This window comes from Euwallacea fornicatus, chromosome 1 (genome assembly GCF_040115645.1).
Source record: "Euwallacea fornicatus isolate EFF26 chromosome 1, ASM4011564v1, whole genome shotgun sequence".
Lineage (NCBI taxonomy): Eukaryota > Metazoa > Arthropoda > Insecta > Coleoptera > Curculionidae > Euwallacea > Euwallacea fornicatus.
Window position 1 is genome coordinate 595,793 of NC_089541.1, and position 15,964 is coordinate 611,756.

Consider the following 15,964-nt stretch of genomic DNA (forward strand, 5'->3'; position numbering starts at 1 on the left):
TTCATCTTTCGCATAACGTTATATGTTTTTTTGGTTGTTTCTTTTTAATGTTCAATGGCACAGGATACTGGGAAGTGGTAGTTTATCGAATGGTGTGATTCAAAGAAGTTAAAGTGCATTTAGCAAACTATGTCAGGCTTTTTAGCAAAGTAAGTAGCTAAAATAAGGTTGTTTACGTGTCTAAGCTCCCCGTAGGGTCTTCTCAAGTTATGGAAACGTGCGTTCACCCCATTTTTCTCTCACCGGATTGCTATTTACAAGGAAATTCACTTCGTCATTTGCAAAACTGAACCTCAGTATGTCACACACTGTCGTAATGGAAAAAGGCTGAAGTCAAAAATGGGAGAATTCGAGATGACGCCCGTACCAAAAAATTGAAATTGATGAAGTTCGTCGTAGATGAGAACGTCGCGTTTCAAATGTGAAATCGCCACGCTATGAAAAAGAAAAATTTCCAATGATAAAGTGCCAATTACCTTGAATTGCGCCACCAAATGAGCTGGGGAAGAAATAAGCGCGTTTTTCAAAAATTTCGGTTGTTCAAAAACTTTCAATATCTGAAACGGCACGTTCTTGAACTCCGAACGGTGGAATTTCACTCCAATGCGAATCAACTTGAGTTTGCACAGATTTGCCCTAATTCAATAACCTTCGTATCATCTATATTTGCCGACATCCCCATGGCCGAGTTCCAAAAGAGGACACTGTACAATCGGCGGTGCAGCTGTGACAAACTAAATTGCAAACATAAAAGAAATGAAATTGTATCAGCTTAAAACAATGTGGTAATGGAGATGAAATCATGGGCCAAATGTGACTTTTTCCTGTGGCTTATTTGCGTTAATGGAAGTATTTCAAATGCCAATCGATTTACGAACGTATTCTCATCACGTAAATAACGTGAGAATTTCATTTACATACAAAATTTCGCATTCTAATAATGCGACACTAAATTTCTCACTGTTACGTTGCAACAAACAAATTACCGAGGCAATTTGCGCTAATGCGATTATAGCGATAATTGTCCTGGCCGCCCTAGCAATATTACCACAAACGGGAATATTTCGATTTTACGACCGCATCGTTAAGCGATTCATAAAATTATTTTCATAAACTCGATCCCCGTAACGAATTTTTGACAACTTCACGCTCGTTCGGCTTAAACTCGGAAAAGCCTCAAATGGTGCTCTGTGCGCGTTCGCGCGCTCTTCTGGCTAAATGTGCGTCCGTGCAAACTTCTCAAAAAGGATCAATTGCACTCATCGTTCTACCCCTGATAATTTAGCTAAACAATCTATAAATATGTCAATAATAATTAGTTAACAAACCATAAATTACTAACTTTCAGATGGAGCCATTGTTGGGGAACGTTCCTTGTTTGGTTGTGTTTTGCAATTGAAATAAACTGCCGTAAGTAGGTATTTAGTCGTGCACACGATTTTTACCCGGCACCATACTGCTTCTTAATTAAAACTCCTCTAGCAATTGATTTATTTCGTCAACATTTTTAGAACTGAATATCGTAGAACAGGAGATAGGGGGTCCATGTGCGGATTATAAAATAGGCGACGACGATCTGCAGGCTTACGATTTTATCCGACAATTTAGGCTCGACTTATTGGAAACCCAATATTCAGGGATCAGCAAAGTTACCGGGTCAACCTCATTGCAGACCGCTTACCGGTTGGAGCGACACGCTGATCTAACAGTACCCACAAGGTATTTTCTTAAAGTACTTAATCAAATTTTAAACTTTTGGTAAAAGAATTTAAATTTTAAATAAAAAATTAAATTTTAAATAAAAAATTAAATTAAAAATTAAAAATCAATTTAAAAATAAAAAAGAAAAAAAGTTGCGCCCAACGTGGGGCTCGAACCCACGACCCTGAGATTAAGAGTCTCATGCTCTACCGACTGAGCTAGCCGGGCTTGTTAAAGTTTGCCCCCCAGCATGTATTTCAACTTGGACTTTCAGAAACGTGTTTCCTTTGGGATTACCAGAACAATTTTCCTTTATTTCAACATTTCGTTCGAGACACCAAACCAGAAGCACATGGCATATGATACGAGTATCAGATATAGAGCAAAAACCCCGATTTTTAGTAGCTTTAAATCCCAGGAGGCAAAGCATTGATTTTGCAATTCAGAATTACGAGGGACAGTTGCAAACGTTAAGATTTAATAATGCTAAGGTAGGTTCGCTTATTTTAACTTTAACTACCCTGTAATTATTATTTTAAAATATAGTATCTTGTCATGACTGTCTTTCGAGTGATTTGATACGTTGCGAACGTTACGGCCTTACAAGGCCCTGTGGCGCAACGGATAACGCGTCTGACTACGGATCAGAAGATTCCAGGTTCGAATCCTGGCAGGGTCGCTATTTTTTTTTATCGTAGTTTTTACTGTTCATAATTTAATTTTGTAAATCTTTATTTTTTCCTACGAGCGTGTGGTAAAGCATAATTTTCTTCACTCGTTAGGTAGATAATTGTTTCAGATATTCGACAAAAATTGGCACAAAATCCACTTTGGTGTCTACAGAGACAGAGTTTCACTATTCGTTGATTGTAAGGACCTGTATGAGAAACCCTTAGAGCTACGAGGTCCTATTGATATTAATGGCAATATTTCAATTTCTAAATATGCGAGTTCAAGGGAAACTGTTCCGGTAAATAAATACTACAGAGTGCACGTTTTTTACAAACACAAAGCTCTCAATTGATGGTATAAGTATCATTAATTTTATTTTAATTCAAAAGCTAAATTCAGCTGATCGAAAGTCGTGCACTATGTACGTCTACGTGTCCAAAATTATTATTATTGCACATTTTCTATCTAAACCGCTCTGTACATACTTTAGATCGATTTGCAATGGATGCTAATGAGCTGTGATCCAACTAAACCACAAAGAGAGCTGTGCTTAGAAATTCCAACGGTAGATCCCCGATTTTCTAGTAACTTACTTAAACAAATCTTTACTGTATTGTCGATAGGACAATATCTCCGAGCAAAACCCACTGCATCCACAAAGAATACCAGCACCTGTACCATCATTTACAAATCCGGAACCAACTTGCAATGTAGTCTGCCCTCCAGGGCCTCCAGGATACAATGGCACTAATGTAAGAACTTTGAATCATGATCACTTGCATCGATATATGATAAAAAAACAAAACTTGTATTGATGAAGGGTTTGCAAGGCGAAAGAGGGTTCGATGGGCCTCAAGGTTTGCCAGGTCCACCAGGCACTAAGGGCGAAAGGGGTGAGGACGGAATGCCTGGTTATCCAGTAAGTTACTCTACCATTAAAAAAGCCATTTTAACACATCATTCGTGCATGCGATCGTGTACGGACATCCAAACATTCGCACTTTACTGTCAAATAACTAAACAAAATTTCAATCTTAGGGACCTCCAGGTTTGCCGGGCATTAGCGGTTTGTCAGGAAATGGAATTGCGGGACCACCAGGGTTTGATGGATTGCCAGGAATACCGGGGCCAGTAGGGAGCAAGGTACCTATGGGCTAGGAAGAATCAAATATATATTTAATTTCGAACGGGCTATTAAAATTCTTTTATTCAATTAATATACATGTGTATTTTAGGGAGAGCCTGGCATTCCAGGCCCGAAGGGCGAAAGAGGTTTCGATGGTTTACCTGGCTTGCCCGGGCCCGAAGGGAGATCTGGACCTGCAGGGGAGCCGGGGCCTCCCGGAGAAGTTTCTACTGTAGTTGACGGCCACTACGGCAGAATGCACGGCCCGAGAGGAGTACCCGGCGTTCCGGGAGTTGTAAGTTTTACATAAATAAATTGAAAATTTGCTAACAGACAATAATTTTTAGCCAGGTGAACGCGGACCGCCGGGTGAACAGGGACCTGAGGGGCCTATAGGCATGCCAGGGTTTCCCGGCAAAGATGGAACTCCCGGACCGTCGGGCACCCCAGGGCAGAGGGGTTCACCTGGAAATCCAGGCGTCGCGGGACAAGCGGTAAGCAAAGATACGCGCAAATTCACAGAATGTATAGCATTTTAGTCAGTAACGTCCTCACTACTGATGAAAATGTGTGAGTGGAAAGTGAATGATATACGCTCCGAAAACCCGATTTTATTATGAAACAATATTTTATTTGGCTAAAGTTTTATACAATATATATTACCACTTAGAAGAACTTGATTTCGTATTACACCGGGAAAGCCGACATAAAACGCCGGAGACAACTTATCAATAACACTTACTACAACATAAAACAAATGTAAAAAATGGTCGAAATTTCACATAAATCTAATACGCAATAATCAAATGATGCAAGTATAAAATTTAATAATAAAATAATAATATTAATACTATAATAAAATAACACAATCACGCACTTATCTATCGTTATAAACTAGTCCAGTCTTATTTTTTACTCAGCACAGGCGACGTAAGTTTTCGAATTAGCGGCCCGTCCAACTTACAGTTCAAGCTAATTTTGCTGTATTTTGCATCGGAATATTTCATTCTCACCATGTCATACTTGCAAGTCTTAGCCTTGATAATGTTCTGAGCAAACTCAGAGATTATATCTTTGAAATCCGAGTACTTGTACTTCGTGTAGTAAATCAAAGTGGGACTCCAGGCTTTTATGGGATCTAGGCTTTCGTTAATGACGGCGATCGCGAGGCAACAGGCCGCGGCCGCCTGCAGAGAGGGCCTCACGTGGCATAGAGTGTACTCTAGCAACGCAAGTTCTAAAATGTACTTTGCCAACGAATGCTGTTCCGATTTGACCAAACCCACTTTGCTGTAACGCCGCAGGAAGTATATGGACAGTGGCCAACCCATGCGGAAGTCGAGACACTTGACAATTTTCAGTTCCATCTGTATGATCTGTTGGCTGGTGAAGGCGCCATCGCATATGTAAACGAAGTCGCTGAGGGAGGGCATGTAAATTTCCTCGTATTTGGATGAGAGCAGCAGGGCGGCTACGCCAACTAACTGCAAGTTGCTGCGATCCACAGATTTGTTTGCCTGAAAAGTCCTCAATCGTTATTTTGAAATTAATAAAATTCGCACGGTTGTGGCATTCTTTTAGCAATAATACTGCTATGTCTGTTATGCTCTGTTACGGTACGTCCTCCCTACCTCAGCACAGGGGCCAGGACAGGGGGGGGCCAAAATGATACATTTTTTTGTCATTTATTACTGTGAAGATGACATGGACTCTAAAATGAGTGATACTGAGCGTTCCACTTAAAATTAAAAAAATTTCACCCATAGAATGCACACAATTTTGCAACAGGCAAAGGAAATGGTTTTTTGCTGGGAGTGAACTGAAAAGTGTACTTTACCGCTCTGGCTTGACAATGCAATTGCGTCACATTTTCACAAACTCTCTACGAGAAGTGAGAACAATTTTAGGAATGAAGTCCGCCAGAAAAGATGATAATGAAATCAAACTTGAGCTAATGTACGGATGAATAGAGAAATTACTGGGAAGCTTTAATATGATTACCTATAATGGAAAGAGCATATCCATGGAAAAAGGATTATCTGACATAAACGACGGGCCTCTTAGGGAATTAATGGCACAGTTCTATTGATTGACGAGGCCGAATAGTACATATTAAGTGGCGAACGGAAGAGAATTGATCTACATCAAAAACATAGGGAAAATATGCTTTAAAACGATTTTAGATGCCGATCGGGCATGACAAAGTGATCGGAAAGCACTAGTGGTTCTCTCAGTTGCTGAGGCAGGGCTTTTGCATATGCACCTTATAGTCAAGATTTAGTTATTAGGTGACAGTGGCTAAATTAATCAATTAAATAATTTAATTATCATACCTGTAAGAATCGATCCAGTATGGAAACACATAGATGCAAGGTGTCCAGTTCCAAATTGAAATTCCTGTGAGCGTCTACCAACCAGCTGACCAGGGTGAATCTCATCTTTGGGTTTACTTTCATGTTTTCCATAAACTTTTCTCTTATAGGGTACTTGACTTCTATGCGTTGCAAATAGGTTAAGATGTCATGAATGTACTCTGTGACCATTTGAGGATCGTCTTTGGTGTCCTCGTCAGGATCATAAACACCAGGCGGTTTGGACGTGGCTGATGCTGATGTTGTCGAATCTAATTTTGGTTTAGTGGGAATTTGGCAGACTTGCTTTAACAAGCTCTCTTGTCGAACGGGTTTCCTGCCATTGTCTTTGTTGTCCTGTATAAACGTTTGAGTTTCCGCATTTAAGATTCTACAGGATGTTAGGGAAACAACTCTCGTGAATTTAACCAATGATTGAGGACGTTATTTGGGACGAAAGTTTCGTTGCATCAAGGGTCGTAAACACAACCTTTTCACCCGGAAAGAAAAACATCTTTTAAGGACTGGCAACGTCCCATCGCGTTTATTTCATTTCGATATCTATTTAAATAGTCGCGCCCTAGCTCTGCGTTTTTACGGGAGTTTTTTGGGCTCGACAGGTTCACGGTTAAAATTCGAACGTTATGCGATATTTATTTTATTATTTCGAAGTCACTCACTTTTAAATTATCGTCGTCGCCGTTATTTAGCGTAACGTGTTACGTTACGCATTTCGCACCCCCTGGAATCACAATCAAAAACGCAAATTCATTATTGTTTTCACAATATGCACTGAATGTCCGAAATGGCCACCATTCGAGTCCATGCGTGCACGGCAGCGTTTTAACCAACGTTCCCTTACCCGGTTTTCATCCCTTATTTCAATAGCGTATACCAAGTTTTTCATGAAACTATAAAAAAAAAAAAAAAATCAAAGGATCAAGATCCGGAGGTGTGACAGGCCAATGATCGGGACCGTTTCTCCCCATCCGTCTGCCTACAACGTCATTACTTAAGTGGTCGACAGTTCGACAGGCTTATGTGTGCATCATGTAAATACCGCATTATGGCATGCAATCAAACAGGTACATTTCCTAACGAGTGGCAAGTTATTATTTAAAAAATTTAAATAGTGGTCGAACCTTGGAGGTAAAACAAAGGACCCAGTAAGCCGATCTTCCACTATTCCGGCCCACGAGTTGGTTGAAAATTCGTGTTCAGTTATGAAAAATTTGAAAATCCCAAAGTCTGTTCCTTGTGAAATAAGCTTCGGCCGTTCATAAAATGATAGAGAGGACATTTTGAGTTTCTTGTTTTTCAATAAACAAATCTACAAAATTGCTGCGTCGCAGCAAACTCGGCAGGTAAAAGCGCTTGAACTCTTTCTACATGAAAAGGAAAGAGCAACTGCTCCTTTAGCGTCCTGTAAACAGCTCAATTAGGAACACCTGCAGGGCGCGCTATACTTCAAATACTACTTGTTGGATCATCTTCGGCAAGGTAAAAAAAAAGGTCTAAAAAAAGCCCAAATTCTCGCAGTCGACCTTTCCTCGACATCCAGGAATGATGCTACCTGTATGCGGAAGCCTTTGGGCGTCTTCCGCAAATGTTTGTGGAACTGGCAATTGCCTTTCTGGATAACGACTAGCGCGAATGCGCCTTGCTTCTTCGACATTTTGTAACGCTTTTCCATAAATCGAAAACGATGATACTCGCGTAAAGAATACATTTTCACTTGGGTACTGTTAATAAGTAGGAACAAATCCACATGCACCTCGATCGGATTAACTTTGCGGGCAAGGTGTTGCGCGTAATGACGAAGCAATCGGTCGAACGAAGAACAAGATCACACTAAAATATTAAAAATATAGAACGATATACTGTCCATGACAAATGTGAGAAGGCGTTTTTGTCTTGTCCCTTCTCTCCGGGCCCTGGCGGGCTCCTCTTGTCCCTTCTCGCCGAGCCCTGATGGGCTCCTCTTGTCCGTGGCGCCAGGCGTCTTTGCACAGGATAATATCAGAGAAGAAAAGATGAAATGCAATTAATCACAGAATAACACAGATAGCTATATAACTCAGATATTATTGAGATACTACACCTACTTGTTTGCTGTGGGTCTAATGCTTTATCGCTTCACCCGCAAAGTTAACTTGGGCCACCCTTTAAAGGTTTTATCAGCTGTCCGGTATTGAAGAATTGCAAAAAATAATCATAAAAATAAACTTCCTTTTCTCGGTCACGTTCGGTGCGACAAAGCCATTGAAGTTTTGTTCTTAGCTGTTAATTACATTTTAAGCTGCTTTTAGCAATGTTATTGTAAATTTTTTTTATTACACGCCAAACACATTATTTTTAACATTTTATTAAAATTTTCAAGCTTATCACAGCTTGGTAATTGCCAAACATTTTTTTTTTCAACTATTAGGTTTTTAGTCTCTCTCGTAAAAACCTTTTTTTGTTCAAAATAACGTCCATAATCACTCGTTAAATTTACAAAAGTTATCCCCCTAACACCCGTACACCTAACTGTGACTGATCTCACCTTCTTAACTATCAGCACTTTCTTTATTGCCGTACTCTGTCGTAGCGCGACTCCTATTGGAGGTGCCATAACATCTTTTTTGGCAATTTCAGGTTTTGGAATGTGTAATATGTTCAGGCGGTCTCCTAATGCTCTCTTGGGCTGAACTGGAGCCTCAAGAAGGGCCTTCCTCCCAGCTCTCGAGCTTATTGAATTTTCCTGATCATTTAGTTTGGCCATTCGAGACATGATGGTTTTGTCTTTGATAAGTCGTCCTTGGGAAGTGTTATCTATGACAATTCGAAGGCTACGGTCAGTGTGATCAAATCGAAACACAGATCCTGTTCAAAATGCTGCAGCAAATGACAAAAATTATTTCATAGCAATTCTGTAAAATAATATACAGACAATTTAGAGCACATGGATACACACAGTGAATATCTGCACAAATAGAATCTTTTAATAAGAAATTTTAATTTGTTTTTTTTGCACAAATATCCATAAACTAAATTTTTTTGCTGCTGTTCTTCTTGAATCTACGCCTAAAGAACAAGAAAATACTTGTAAACGTACCTTATATGAGTCTACACTATGAATTGATAGTAAAATATCATAAATCTCACCAAAAAATACCTTTTTTGGATGTCAAATCACTAATAAACAGTACCCAACCTTTCAACTTTTCTCTATGGCTGCTTTGAGAAATTGAAAAACGGTTATTTTATTATTTGAATTATTACCCTCTCTCCGTCCAGAGAGCGCGACGTAATTGGCCAGCATTTGACAATATTGACAGCATATTTGGATTGGTACATGCTCGGCAGCACGCAGATTATCATTACTTCTCTTTTTATCTTGTACTATTCTCCTGATGAAGAACTAGGAAGTAAACTCACACGCCTACAGAGACTCAGTCCGATCTTATTTATAGCGGTTGATTCAAAAGTGTGTATACACTATCCAACACAACAAACTTAATGTCATGTAGTGAATTGGGTTTGATTTGGCTTTTTACCTTTTTTGCTGCAGGGAAGAAGTATCTCGGAAAGCGAAATTCGTGAAATATGTGCGGCTGTTTTGAGAGGTAAGGCTATTTCATTCAAGTAAGGTAATAACTATTTATGTAATTATTTGGGAAAATACTGTTATATGTAGCAAGCATAATTCTATAGAGCAAACTCAGCGAGTTACACAAAACGTTGATTTCTCAACATGTTTCATACGAGATTTTTCTTGTTTAGGCTTTGACGTGCGTGTAACTTGATAATACAATTTAAAAACATATTTTTTTACTTTTCATGTGCCGTTACGAAAAGTAAAATGTTTTACAATTCTCGATACCATTTTTCAGCACAGTAAAAAATCATATTTTTTGCGACTGGTTGCGAAAAGTCACATTATCAATATTAACTTTATTGCCCATTATTATTTCCGTAGACGAATTGGCTGATTTATCAGAAGCTCTTGCTGGAGCTCCGGGGCAACCAGGGTCATCCATGCCTGGCAAACCAGGGCCATCAGGCATTCCCGGACCACCAGGTAGGACTTAAGTAGTTATCATTTACTGGGCTTCGTATTAGAACTATATATGCTTGTAATAGGAAACCCAGGGCCCCCAGGTTTGCCAGGAGAGAGGGGTTTCATGGGTCTCTCTGGAGCAATTGGACTTCCAGGTCCCGCGGGGATGCCGGGTGAGAAGGGAGAGAAAGGGGATCGAGGGATAGAAGGGATTGGGGTCGAAGGGCCTGTAGGACCTAGAGGGTCTCCAGGTAAAAACCATAATGTTTATGATAATAATAGCGGAGACAAACATTTAATTTCTATTATAAGAAAAAATTGGTACATGAATTTGATTTCTTTTGCCAATGGAAAACTTTAATAGAATTGTTTCTATTAAAATTTCGCAATATCAAATTTTTCAAAACCAATAGGGCCATCAGGAAGTCCAGGCGAAGGTTTGCCTGGAAGACCTGGGGAGAGAGGAGAGCCAGGAAGATCTGGTAATTTTTTTTTATTGCTCACGAATCGGGCTAAAGCGAAAATTTACAGGAACTCCCGGTAATCAGGGTGTACCAGGCCCCCGAGGACCTCCAGGTTATTGTGAATATTGCAATGGTTATGCTCCTGATTATCAACAAGTATATGCCGCCTACGTAGCTGCCAGGAACGCCGGAAATAACAAAGGCCCGTGAATTCTTTTTTTTTTAAGTTTTAGAAATTAAACGCTCTCCTGAAAATATTTTTACAGTAATTTTCACTAGATTAGACGTTATCAATGTAGAAAAAAGTTAGGTAAATAAATATTAAAATATCTATCAAATTTTTTGCGTTTGCATGTACGAGCAGTGTTATAATGTGTATGTTGGGTTGCTGAGCGATAGTAAAATTAGCTATGGCTATTTGACATTAGACATTATGGACATTGATGAAAACTATATAGTTCAGATAATGGCGGAGAGTTAGTTTTTCTGATTTTATAATCAGTAAATATTTAAAATTTGTGCATGAAGTGAGTGTTTTATTAACCTAATTTCAACTCTAGAAAACAGCTTCAGGTAGGATTTATACGGTTTCATTTATTCATTTCGGATTAACAGTTACCTAACGCGCAAACACCGATTTCGATAGATCGCCTAGATTTAAAAGAGCCCTTCATATATTATTGTTTTCTGTTGCGAATTATTAAAGGCAAATTAGTTTCAATTGCAATAGTAAGGGGATGTTTTAGCATGATGCAGGGCCAAGAAGGGCTACCCGGATCCTCAGATCATCGACTTGCCCTTATCCATGAAATGAGTGCCCATAACTTTGACCTTATTAGATTTGCATCTTACAGAACAGCTACAAAACTCAGGTTCATACAGAAAAAAGTCAGCTGTAAGTATCTAAGTACTTTATCAAACAATGTTTATAGACTTAATTGAATTATAATATTACTATTATCTCTATGGACAAGATAAACAAATTCAACTAATGGGGTTTTTTGGTTTGTTGCACTTATTGTGATCTGCAATCTGTCTATAAATTATTTGTGAAATCAGATATTAGGCTTTGATCAACTTTGAATCGAGGATCAATTGATTTGAACAGAGTTGGATGTTGCCAATAGTGCCAAACAGAGCCTACCTCAACCACATCACTTTAAACTAGATTTTAGAGCGGTTTTTAGGAAACTCAAACCCAAAACATATGAATACCGCATCAAGTGATCTTGGAATGCTTGTTATTGAAGCCACTAAGTTGAATAAAACAAAGTTATTACAGTACATGCTGTGGACATATGGAACGTAATAGAAGCTTTCCGAGAGCAAGGTTTACATGCTTTGGAACCATCAGCAGAGCTTAGTGTGGCCCGACTAGAAACTCTCCTATGTTCATTGTATCACAGCCTAAATAAACGTGCTCCCCCTACTCAACAAGCTCATGTAGATGTCTGTTCAAGCTTGTTACTAAATTGGCTATTGGCAGCATATGCCACAGTGTAAGTTTCAGCTCAACAATAATTAACTCAGTAACGTTTATTGTTTAATCCAATTCAATAGGGTTCAATTGTCTTTATTTAAAGTTCAGTGTTTAATCAACCAGTGGTTTTTTGCATATTATTAGTTGTTTTTCCTTTTTTTTAGGGATAATGTAGGAAAAATTCGAGTGTTTTCCATTAAAGTTGCCTTAGCCACTTTATGTGCTGGAAAACTGATGGATAAACTACGCTGTAAGTTTAGTTTTATATGGAATGTGTTCATTGAAATCACTGGCACAATTTTTTAGACATTTTCTCACAAATATCTGACAGTAATGGCTTGTTGATTCAGTGGAGGTTTAATGAGTATCTCCAGGAAGTGCAGGCTCTGCCAGCTGCAGTTTATGAGTCTCCTAGTTTTAGTTACACTGACACATTAGCTGCATCAATATTTAGTCCTGTAAGTTTTAACTAATATTGACAGACCTCATCGTTGACCAACAATTACTTATAGAATTCTAAGGTTACTGTAAATGATTTTCTGGACACTATGATGTCTGATCCTGGACCTCCCTGTTTGGTGTGGCTTCCCTTGATGCATCGTATAGCAAACGTTGAGAACGGTAATTAAACATAATTAAATTAACTATGTTTTTACTAGAATTAATTTGATAGTGGCACATCCAATACAATGTGACTCTTGCCAGAGGGATCATTTTACTGGTTTCCGGTACAGATGTCAGAAATGCCCACACTACACTTTATGCCAAGATTGTTTCTGGAGAGGTCGGGTGTCCAATCCTCACAATTTGGACCATCAGGTTAAAGAATATGCTTCCTATGTAAGTATGTGTGTGTGTATGTGGTGTTTCACAGAGTTGAGCTCAAAGAGTTGCCTTTAGTCCCCTAGTAAAACTATAGGACAGTCTTTGCGGAAGTCATTTAGATGTGTGCCAGATAAACAAAGAAATAACTTGCCAAGATTTCCAGAACAACCTGAGAAAACTTTGAATTTATCACACATTGTGTAAGTAACAAATTTGATTTACGGATTGTGGTTATTATGATTTGTTGATGCCCTCATTTTCAGTCCTCCTTCTCCCATACCGTCGCACAATGGATTCCCTGATGGTCAGTTTTCTACGGGGTACGATGGAATGGGAAGTTTAGATAGTCGGTCTACAGCCCGAAGGTAAATGTTCTTCTTTGTACAGGGTGACCCTTTGAGTAGTGGGAAAACACGCTAAAGGTTCACCAAATTCCTTTTGTAATGATAACAAGCAATAACATTTAGATTTCTTCAGAGGTTTTTCCGCGATTTTCAAGATGACTACTTTGGACACCTGCAGGTTTTCCTAATAAATTCACCCAGTTCCCTAAGGACCACTCTGTAAATTTTCAAATCTAAAAAAGAATTAATTGATCTTTCTGCTTTAGTTTGGACAGTGCCCGAGACGACGAACACAGATTAATCGCGAGGTACGCCGCCAAATTGGCTCAAGAGGCTCGTGGAGGCATGGTAAGACTTGTTCTTGGGCAAAAGCATTGAGCTGGTATAGTTGCTTCACTCTTGTGTTATTTCTGCCTTAATTTCCTGTGCTTTATGTCAACTCTTGTTTGCAATTGCTTATTTTAGCCCCGAGGTGCTACATACCGGAAAAACTCTCTATCACCAGACGGATTATTGGTAAGTGATTGTTGCTTGAGCTTGATGGTGGCAATTGTCATTTAAACATTTTCTTTTAACTTGCTCTTCATTTATTAAATGTATCTCTTTACGGTTTAGGTGAATAAAAATAAATGAAAGTTTCCAGGCAAGGGTACATCATATTTATGGATGTGAAATATTTGTTTAACTTGCACTTATTAAAAAATTTGTACAAATTCAGCTGGAAAGCGAACAGAAATTTCCAAAAAGCGGTATCGGTTTTGAACGTGGAATACTCACGATTACATTGATTTGCTGTTTGAACACCTTTCAGTGGCACAATAATAATCGAAAGAAATATCAAAAGTACACAATTTTAGGGGCGAGTGCCGTCAGAAACGTGTTTGGGAATGGATTCGACTAGAGCGCAAAGAGAATTAATCAATCAGTTGGAGGCGAAGAATCGAGAGATTATGAGGGAAATTGCTCGACTAAGGTATTGGACTCGGGTTGTTATAATACTGGAAACAGCGAGGCTTTTAAAATTTTTACCATTTTTCTTTTTCGTTAGGCGACAACAAGAGCTGGAATCGGCCCACAGTGCCGATAACCCTGTGCTAATGAGCGAACTACGTGCGTTGCGGATGCGCAAAGATGAACTAGAGACTCACTTAATAACGCTTCAAGACTCTCGCAGACAACTGATGATTCAACTTGAAGGCTTAATGAAAATGCTGAAGGTATGGCAAATAGTGTCATTAATCAAGTGCCGTCTTCATTCATAAAGAAGTAAAGTAACAGTGACAGTGGACAGGATGTCGCCGTCCACTAATAACGTGCATAAACATTTCTGGGGGTGACATCTTTATAGTGTTATTTATAGATGTGTGAAACAAGAATATCGTTTCGCACGGCCGTAAATTTCGAATTCTATTTAGAATCATCAATCCTCCCCTCGGAGCACGCCGAACTCGTCGCCGAGAAGCACCAAGTCGCCCCCCTTGCCCCCGGGAGTGACTCCGACCTCCCAATCCAATTCACGGAGTGCTCCGCAAACGCCAATGGGCATGCCTCCGTCTTCTAATGCTGTTATGGTCAACTCAGTACCTCCTATGGTTTCTGAGAGGGAGAGAGATAGGCGCGACATTCCTTTGAGTATGGTACAACCGTTGGGGAATATGGGCGGGAGAGGTGATGCTTTAGCGGAGAGAAACATGCACAATGACGCATCGTTGATGGGAGTAGGTGGGGACGTGAGGAGCGCATTTGGAGGTGGATCGACTCATGTCAACATGGGTAAGTTATCGTGAGACAGTATTTTCATTGCTGAGGTAACAATTTTATGTCTATTGATGAATTATTAAAATAATGTGTGGCGTTGGAATGAAACGCAAGTTTTTGGGTTTGTTCATAATCGAGTTAAATGAATCGTACCAACCATTTTAGGATCGAATGGCAACGGAACTCCGGGATCGGTGGGACGATCCTTAAGGAACGATCTTTTGGTGGCAGCGGATTCTGTGACGAACGCTATGTCAACGTTGGTCAGGGAACTTAATTCAGGTACGAATAGGTAGAGTGCGCGCAATTCTCTTTCGTTCTTTTGAGGTCTTCTATGCTTATTTAATAACCGCTAGGAACAGACATTTTCCTTGTATCTGCGTTGTTATTTTTTATTAAGGGCCAAATTATTGAGTGATAAAATCTTTGACGGGTTTATAGTTTCCATGGAAACGGAGCAACGCACCAATGGAAAGCCTCAATATCCAAGATAAAAAGGAACTGCGCGTCCCCGCTAAGTCGGCGCAACAATAATTTGGCCCGAAACCGAGTTAGTAACGATTACTATCCTACTCCTGGCCGAAAATGGAGCCTAGAGAAATTTAAAATGAAAGATATTTGTTAAAAAAAAGGCATCTAAATTATCCCACGGAAAAGGAGTTATCGGCGCGCAAGTGTTAAGTAGATGGTACCCTTTACTATTGGTCTATATACCTTTCGAAAAAATAAATATTCTCTGTTTCTCGAATATACTCATTAGAGTTTGTGATTTAAATTGCTTTTAAGAATGCATGTATATTTTTTATATAATTTTTACTATTGTTAAGTTGTGCGTTTTTATTTCTTCTATAAGAATATGCAGATAAAAGCGTATTTGTTGTCAGTTTAGAATACTTCCTTAATGTTGGTAATATTATTTTTATGAATAAACAAAACACCTATTTTGTTAAGTTGTGTCTTCCCTACGCCATGTTTCATATTAAAAAAATTGTGATTTTAAAAGTTATTGTCGACTAAGTAAAAGCGGTAAAGTGCGCAGCGTTTCTTCTAGTTTATCTCTAGACTTGCATAGCTTGAAATGGTAAAAAAATTAATGGTCGCTTCGTAACAAATCAGTGAAAACAATTAAGTTTCCCCAATTTACAAATGTGTGACCACACTCGCTTGGTTGTATTGTGACATGTCGCCTATTTCGTTTTCC

At 39.1% G+C, this 15,964-nt stretch overlaps 3 protein-coding genes and 2 non-coding genes across 14 annotated transcripts in view; 3 read left to right on the forward strand and 2 right to left on the reverse strand.

Moving 5' to 3' along the window:
- LOC136339618 (collagen alpha-1(IX) chain-like) lies at window positions 1–10,694 on the forward strand. Its single transcript, XM_066283030.1, has 16 exons — window positions 1–149; window positions 1,349–1,410; window positions 1,512–1,719; window positions 1,976–2,192; window positions 2,501–2,671; window positions 2,864–2,938; window positions 2,997–3,125; window positions 3,194–3,292; window positions 3,412–3,516; window positions 3,609–3,794; window positions 3,847–3,993; window positions 9,404–9,458; window positions 9,812–9,913; window positions 9,976–10,143; window positions 10,306–10,374; window positions 10,424–10,694. Exons 1-16 carry the CDS (start codon window positions 130–132, stop codon window positions 10,564–10,566), a joined length of 1,956 nt encoding a protein of 651 aa, XP_066139127.1. The 5' UTR covers window positions 1–129; the 3' UTR covers window positions 10,567–10,694.
- On the reverse strand, window positions 1,857–1,929 carry TRNAK-CUU (transfer RNA lysine (anticodon CUU)). Its single transcript has one exon. It is a non-coding gene; the product is annotated as a tRNA-Lys (tRNA).
- Window positions 2,308–2,380, forward strand: TRNAR-ACG (transfer RNA arginine (anticodon ACG)). Its single transcript has one exon. It is a non-coding gene; the product is annotated as a tRNA-Arg (tRNA).
- Window positions 4,109–15,964, reverse strand: part of CycB (Cyclin B) — a 12,478-nt gene continuing 622 nt past the window's right edge. The window contains exons 1-4 of one of the 5 annotated variants that reach the window (XM_066283066.1): window positions 8,998–9,132; window positions 8,396–8,664; window positions 5,833–6,207; window positions 4,109–5,016 (exon numbers count right to left, since the gene is read on the reverse strand). In XM_066283066.1, the coding sequence (XP_066139163.1) occupies window positions 4,405–5,016; window positions 5,833–6,207; window positions 8,396–8,623 (1,215 nt within the window). In that variant the 5' untranslated portion in view covers window positions 8,624–8,664; window positions 8,998–9,132 and the 3' untranslated portion in view covers window positions 4,109–4,404. Of the gene's footprint in view, window positions 5,017–5,832; window positions 6,208–8,395; window positions 8,728–8,947; window positions 9,133–15,964 lie in introns of those variants that run through there. The other 4 variants (XM_066283060.1, XM_066283063.1, XM_066283068.1 and 1 more) reach the window with 4 other exon arrangements.
- LOC136339578 (dystrobrevin beta-like) overlaps window positions 10,786–15,964 on the forward strand; it is a 16,126-nt gene continuing 10,947 nt past the window's right edge. For 4 of the 6 annotated variants that reach the window (XR_010732164.1, XR_010732165.1, XM_066282946.1 and 1 more), the window contains exons 1-15: window positions 10,786–10,929; window positions 11,103–11,251; window positions 11,639–11,855; window positions 12,001–12,086; window positions 12,143–12,294; window positions 12,349–12,457; window positions 12,510–12,676; window positions 12,737–12,861; window positions 12,925–13,026; window positions 13,272–13,353; window positions 13,471–13,521; window positions 13,863–13,978; window positions 14,054–14,222; window positions 14,421–14,778; window positions 14,929–15,045. Coding sequence is in view for 4 of the 6 variants with exons in the window: in XM_066282946.1 (XP_066139043.1) it covers window positions 11,104–11,251; window positions 11,639–11,855; window positions 12,001–12,086; window positions 12,143–12,294; window positions 12,349–12,457; window positions 12,510–12,676; window positions 12,737–12,861; window positions 12,925–13,026; window positions 13,272–13,353; window positions 13,471–13,521; window positions 13,863–13,978; window positions 14,054–14,222; window positions 14,421–14,778; window positions 14,929–15,045 (1,999 nt within the window). In the remaining 2 variants the exon portion in view is untranslated. Of the gene's footprint in view, window positions 10,930–11,102; window positions 11,252–11,638; window positions 11,856–12,000; window positions 12,087–12,142; window positions 12,295–12,348; window positions 12,458–12,509; window positions 12,677–12,736; window positions 12,862–12,924; window positions 13,027–13,271; window positions 13,354–13,470; window positions 13,522–13,862; window positions 13,979–14,053; window positions 14,223–14,420; window positions 14,779–14,928; window positions 15,046–15,204; window positions 15,714–15,964 lie in introns of those variants that run through there. The other 2 variants (XM_066282972.1, XM_066282963.1) reach the window with 2 other exon arrangements.

Coding starts and splice junctions, on each gene's coding strand:
- LOC136339618 (XM_066283030.1), top strand. CDS start 130: ATGTCAGGCTTTTTAGCAAA. Junction 2,193..2,500: donor TAAGATTTAATAATGCTAAG/GTAGGTTCGCTT, acceptor TAATTGTTTCAG/ATATTCGACAAAAATTGGCA. Junction 2,672..2,863: donor GTTCAAGGGAAACTGTTCCG/GTAAATAAATAC, acceptor TACATACTTTAG/ATCGATTTGCAATGGATGCT.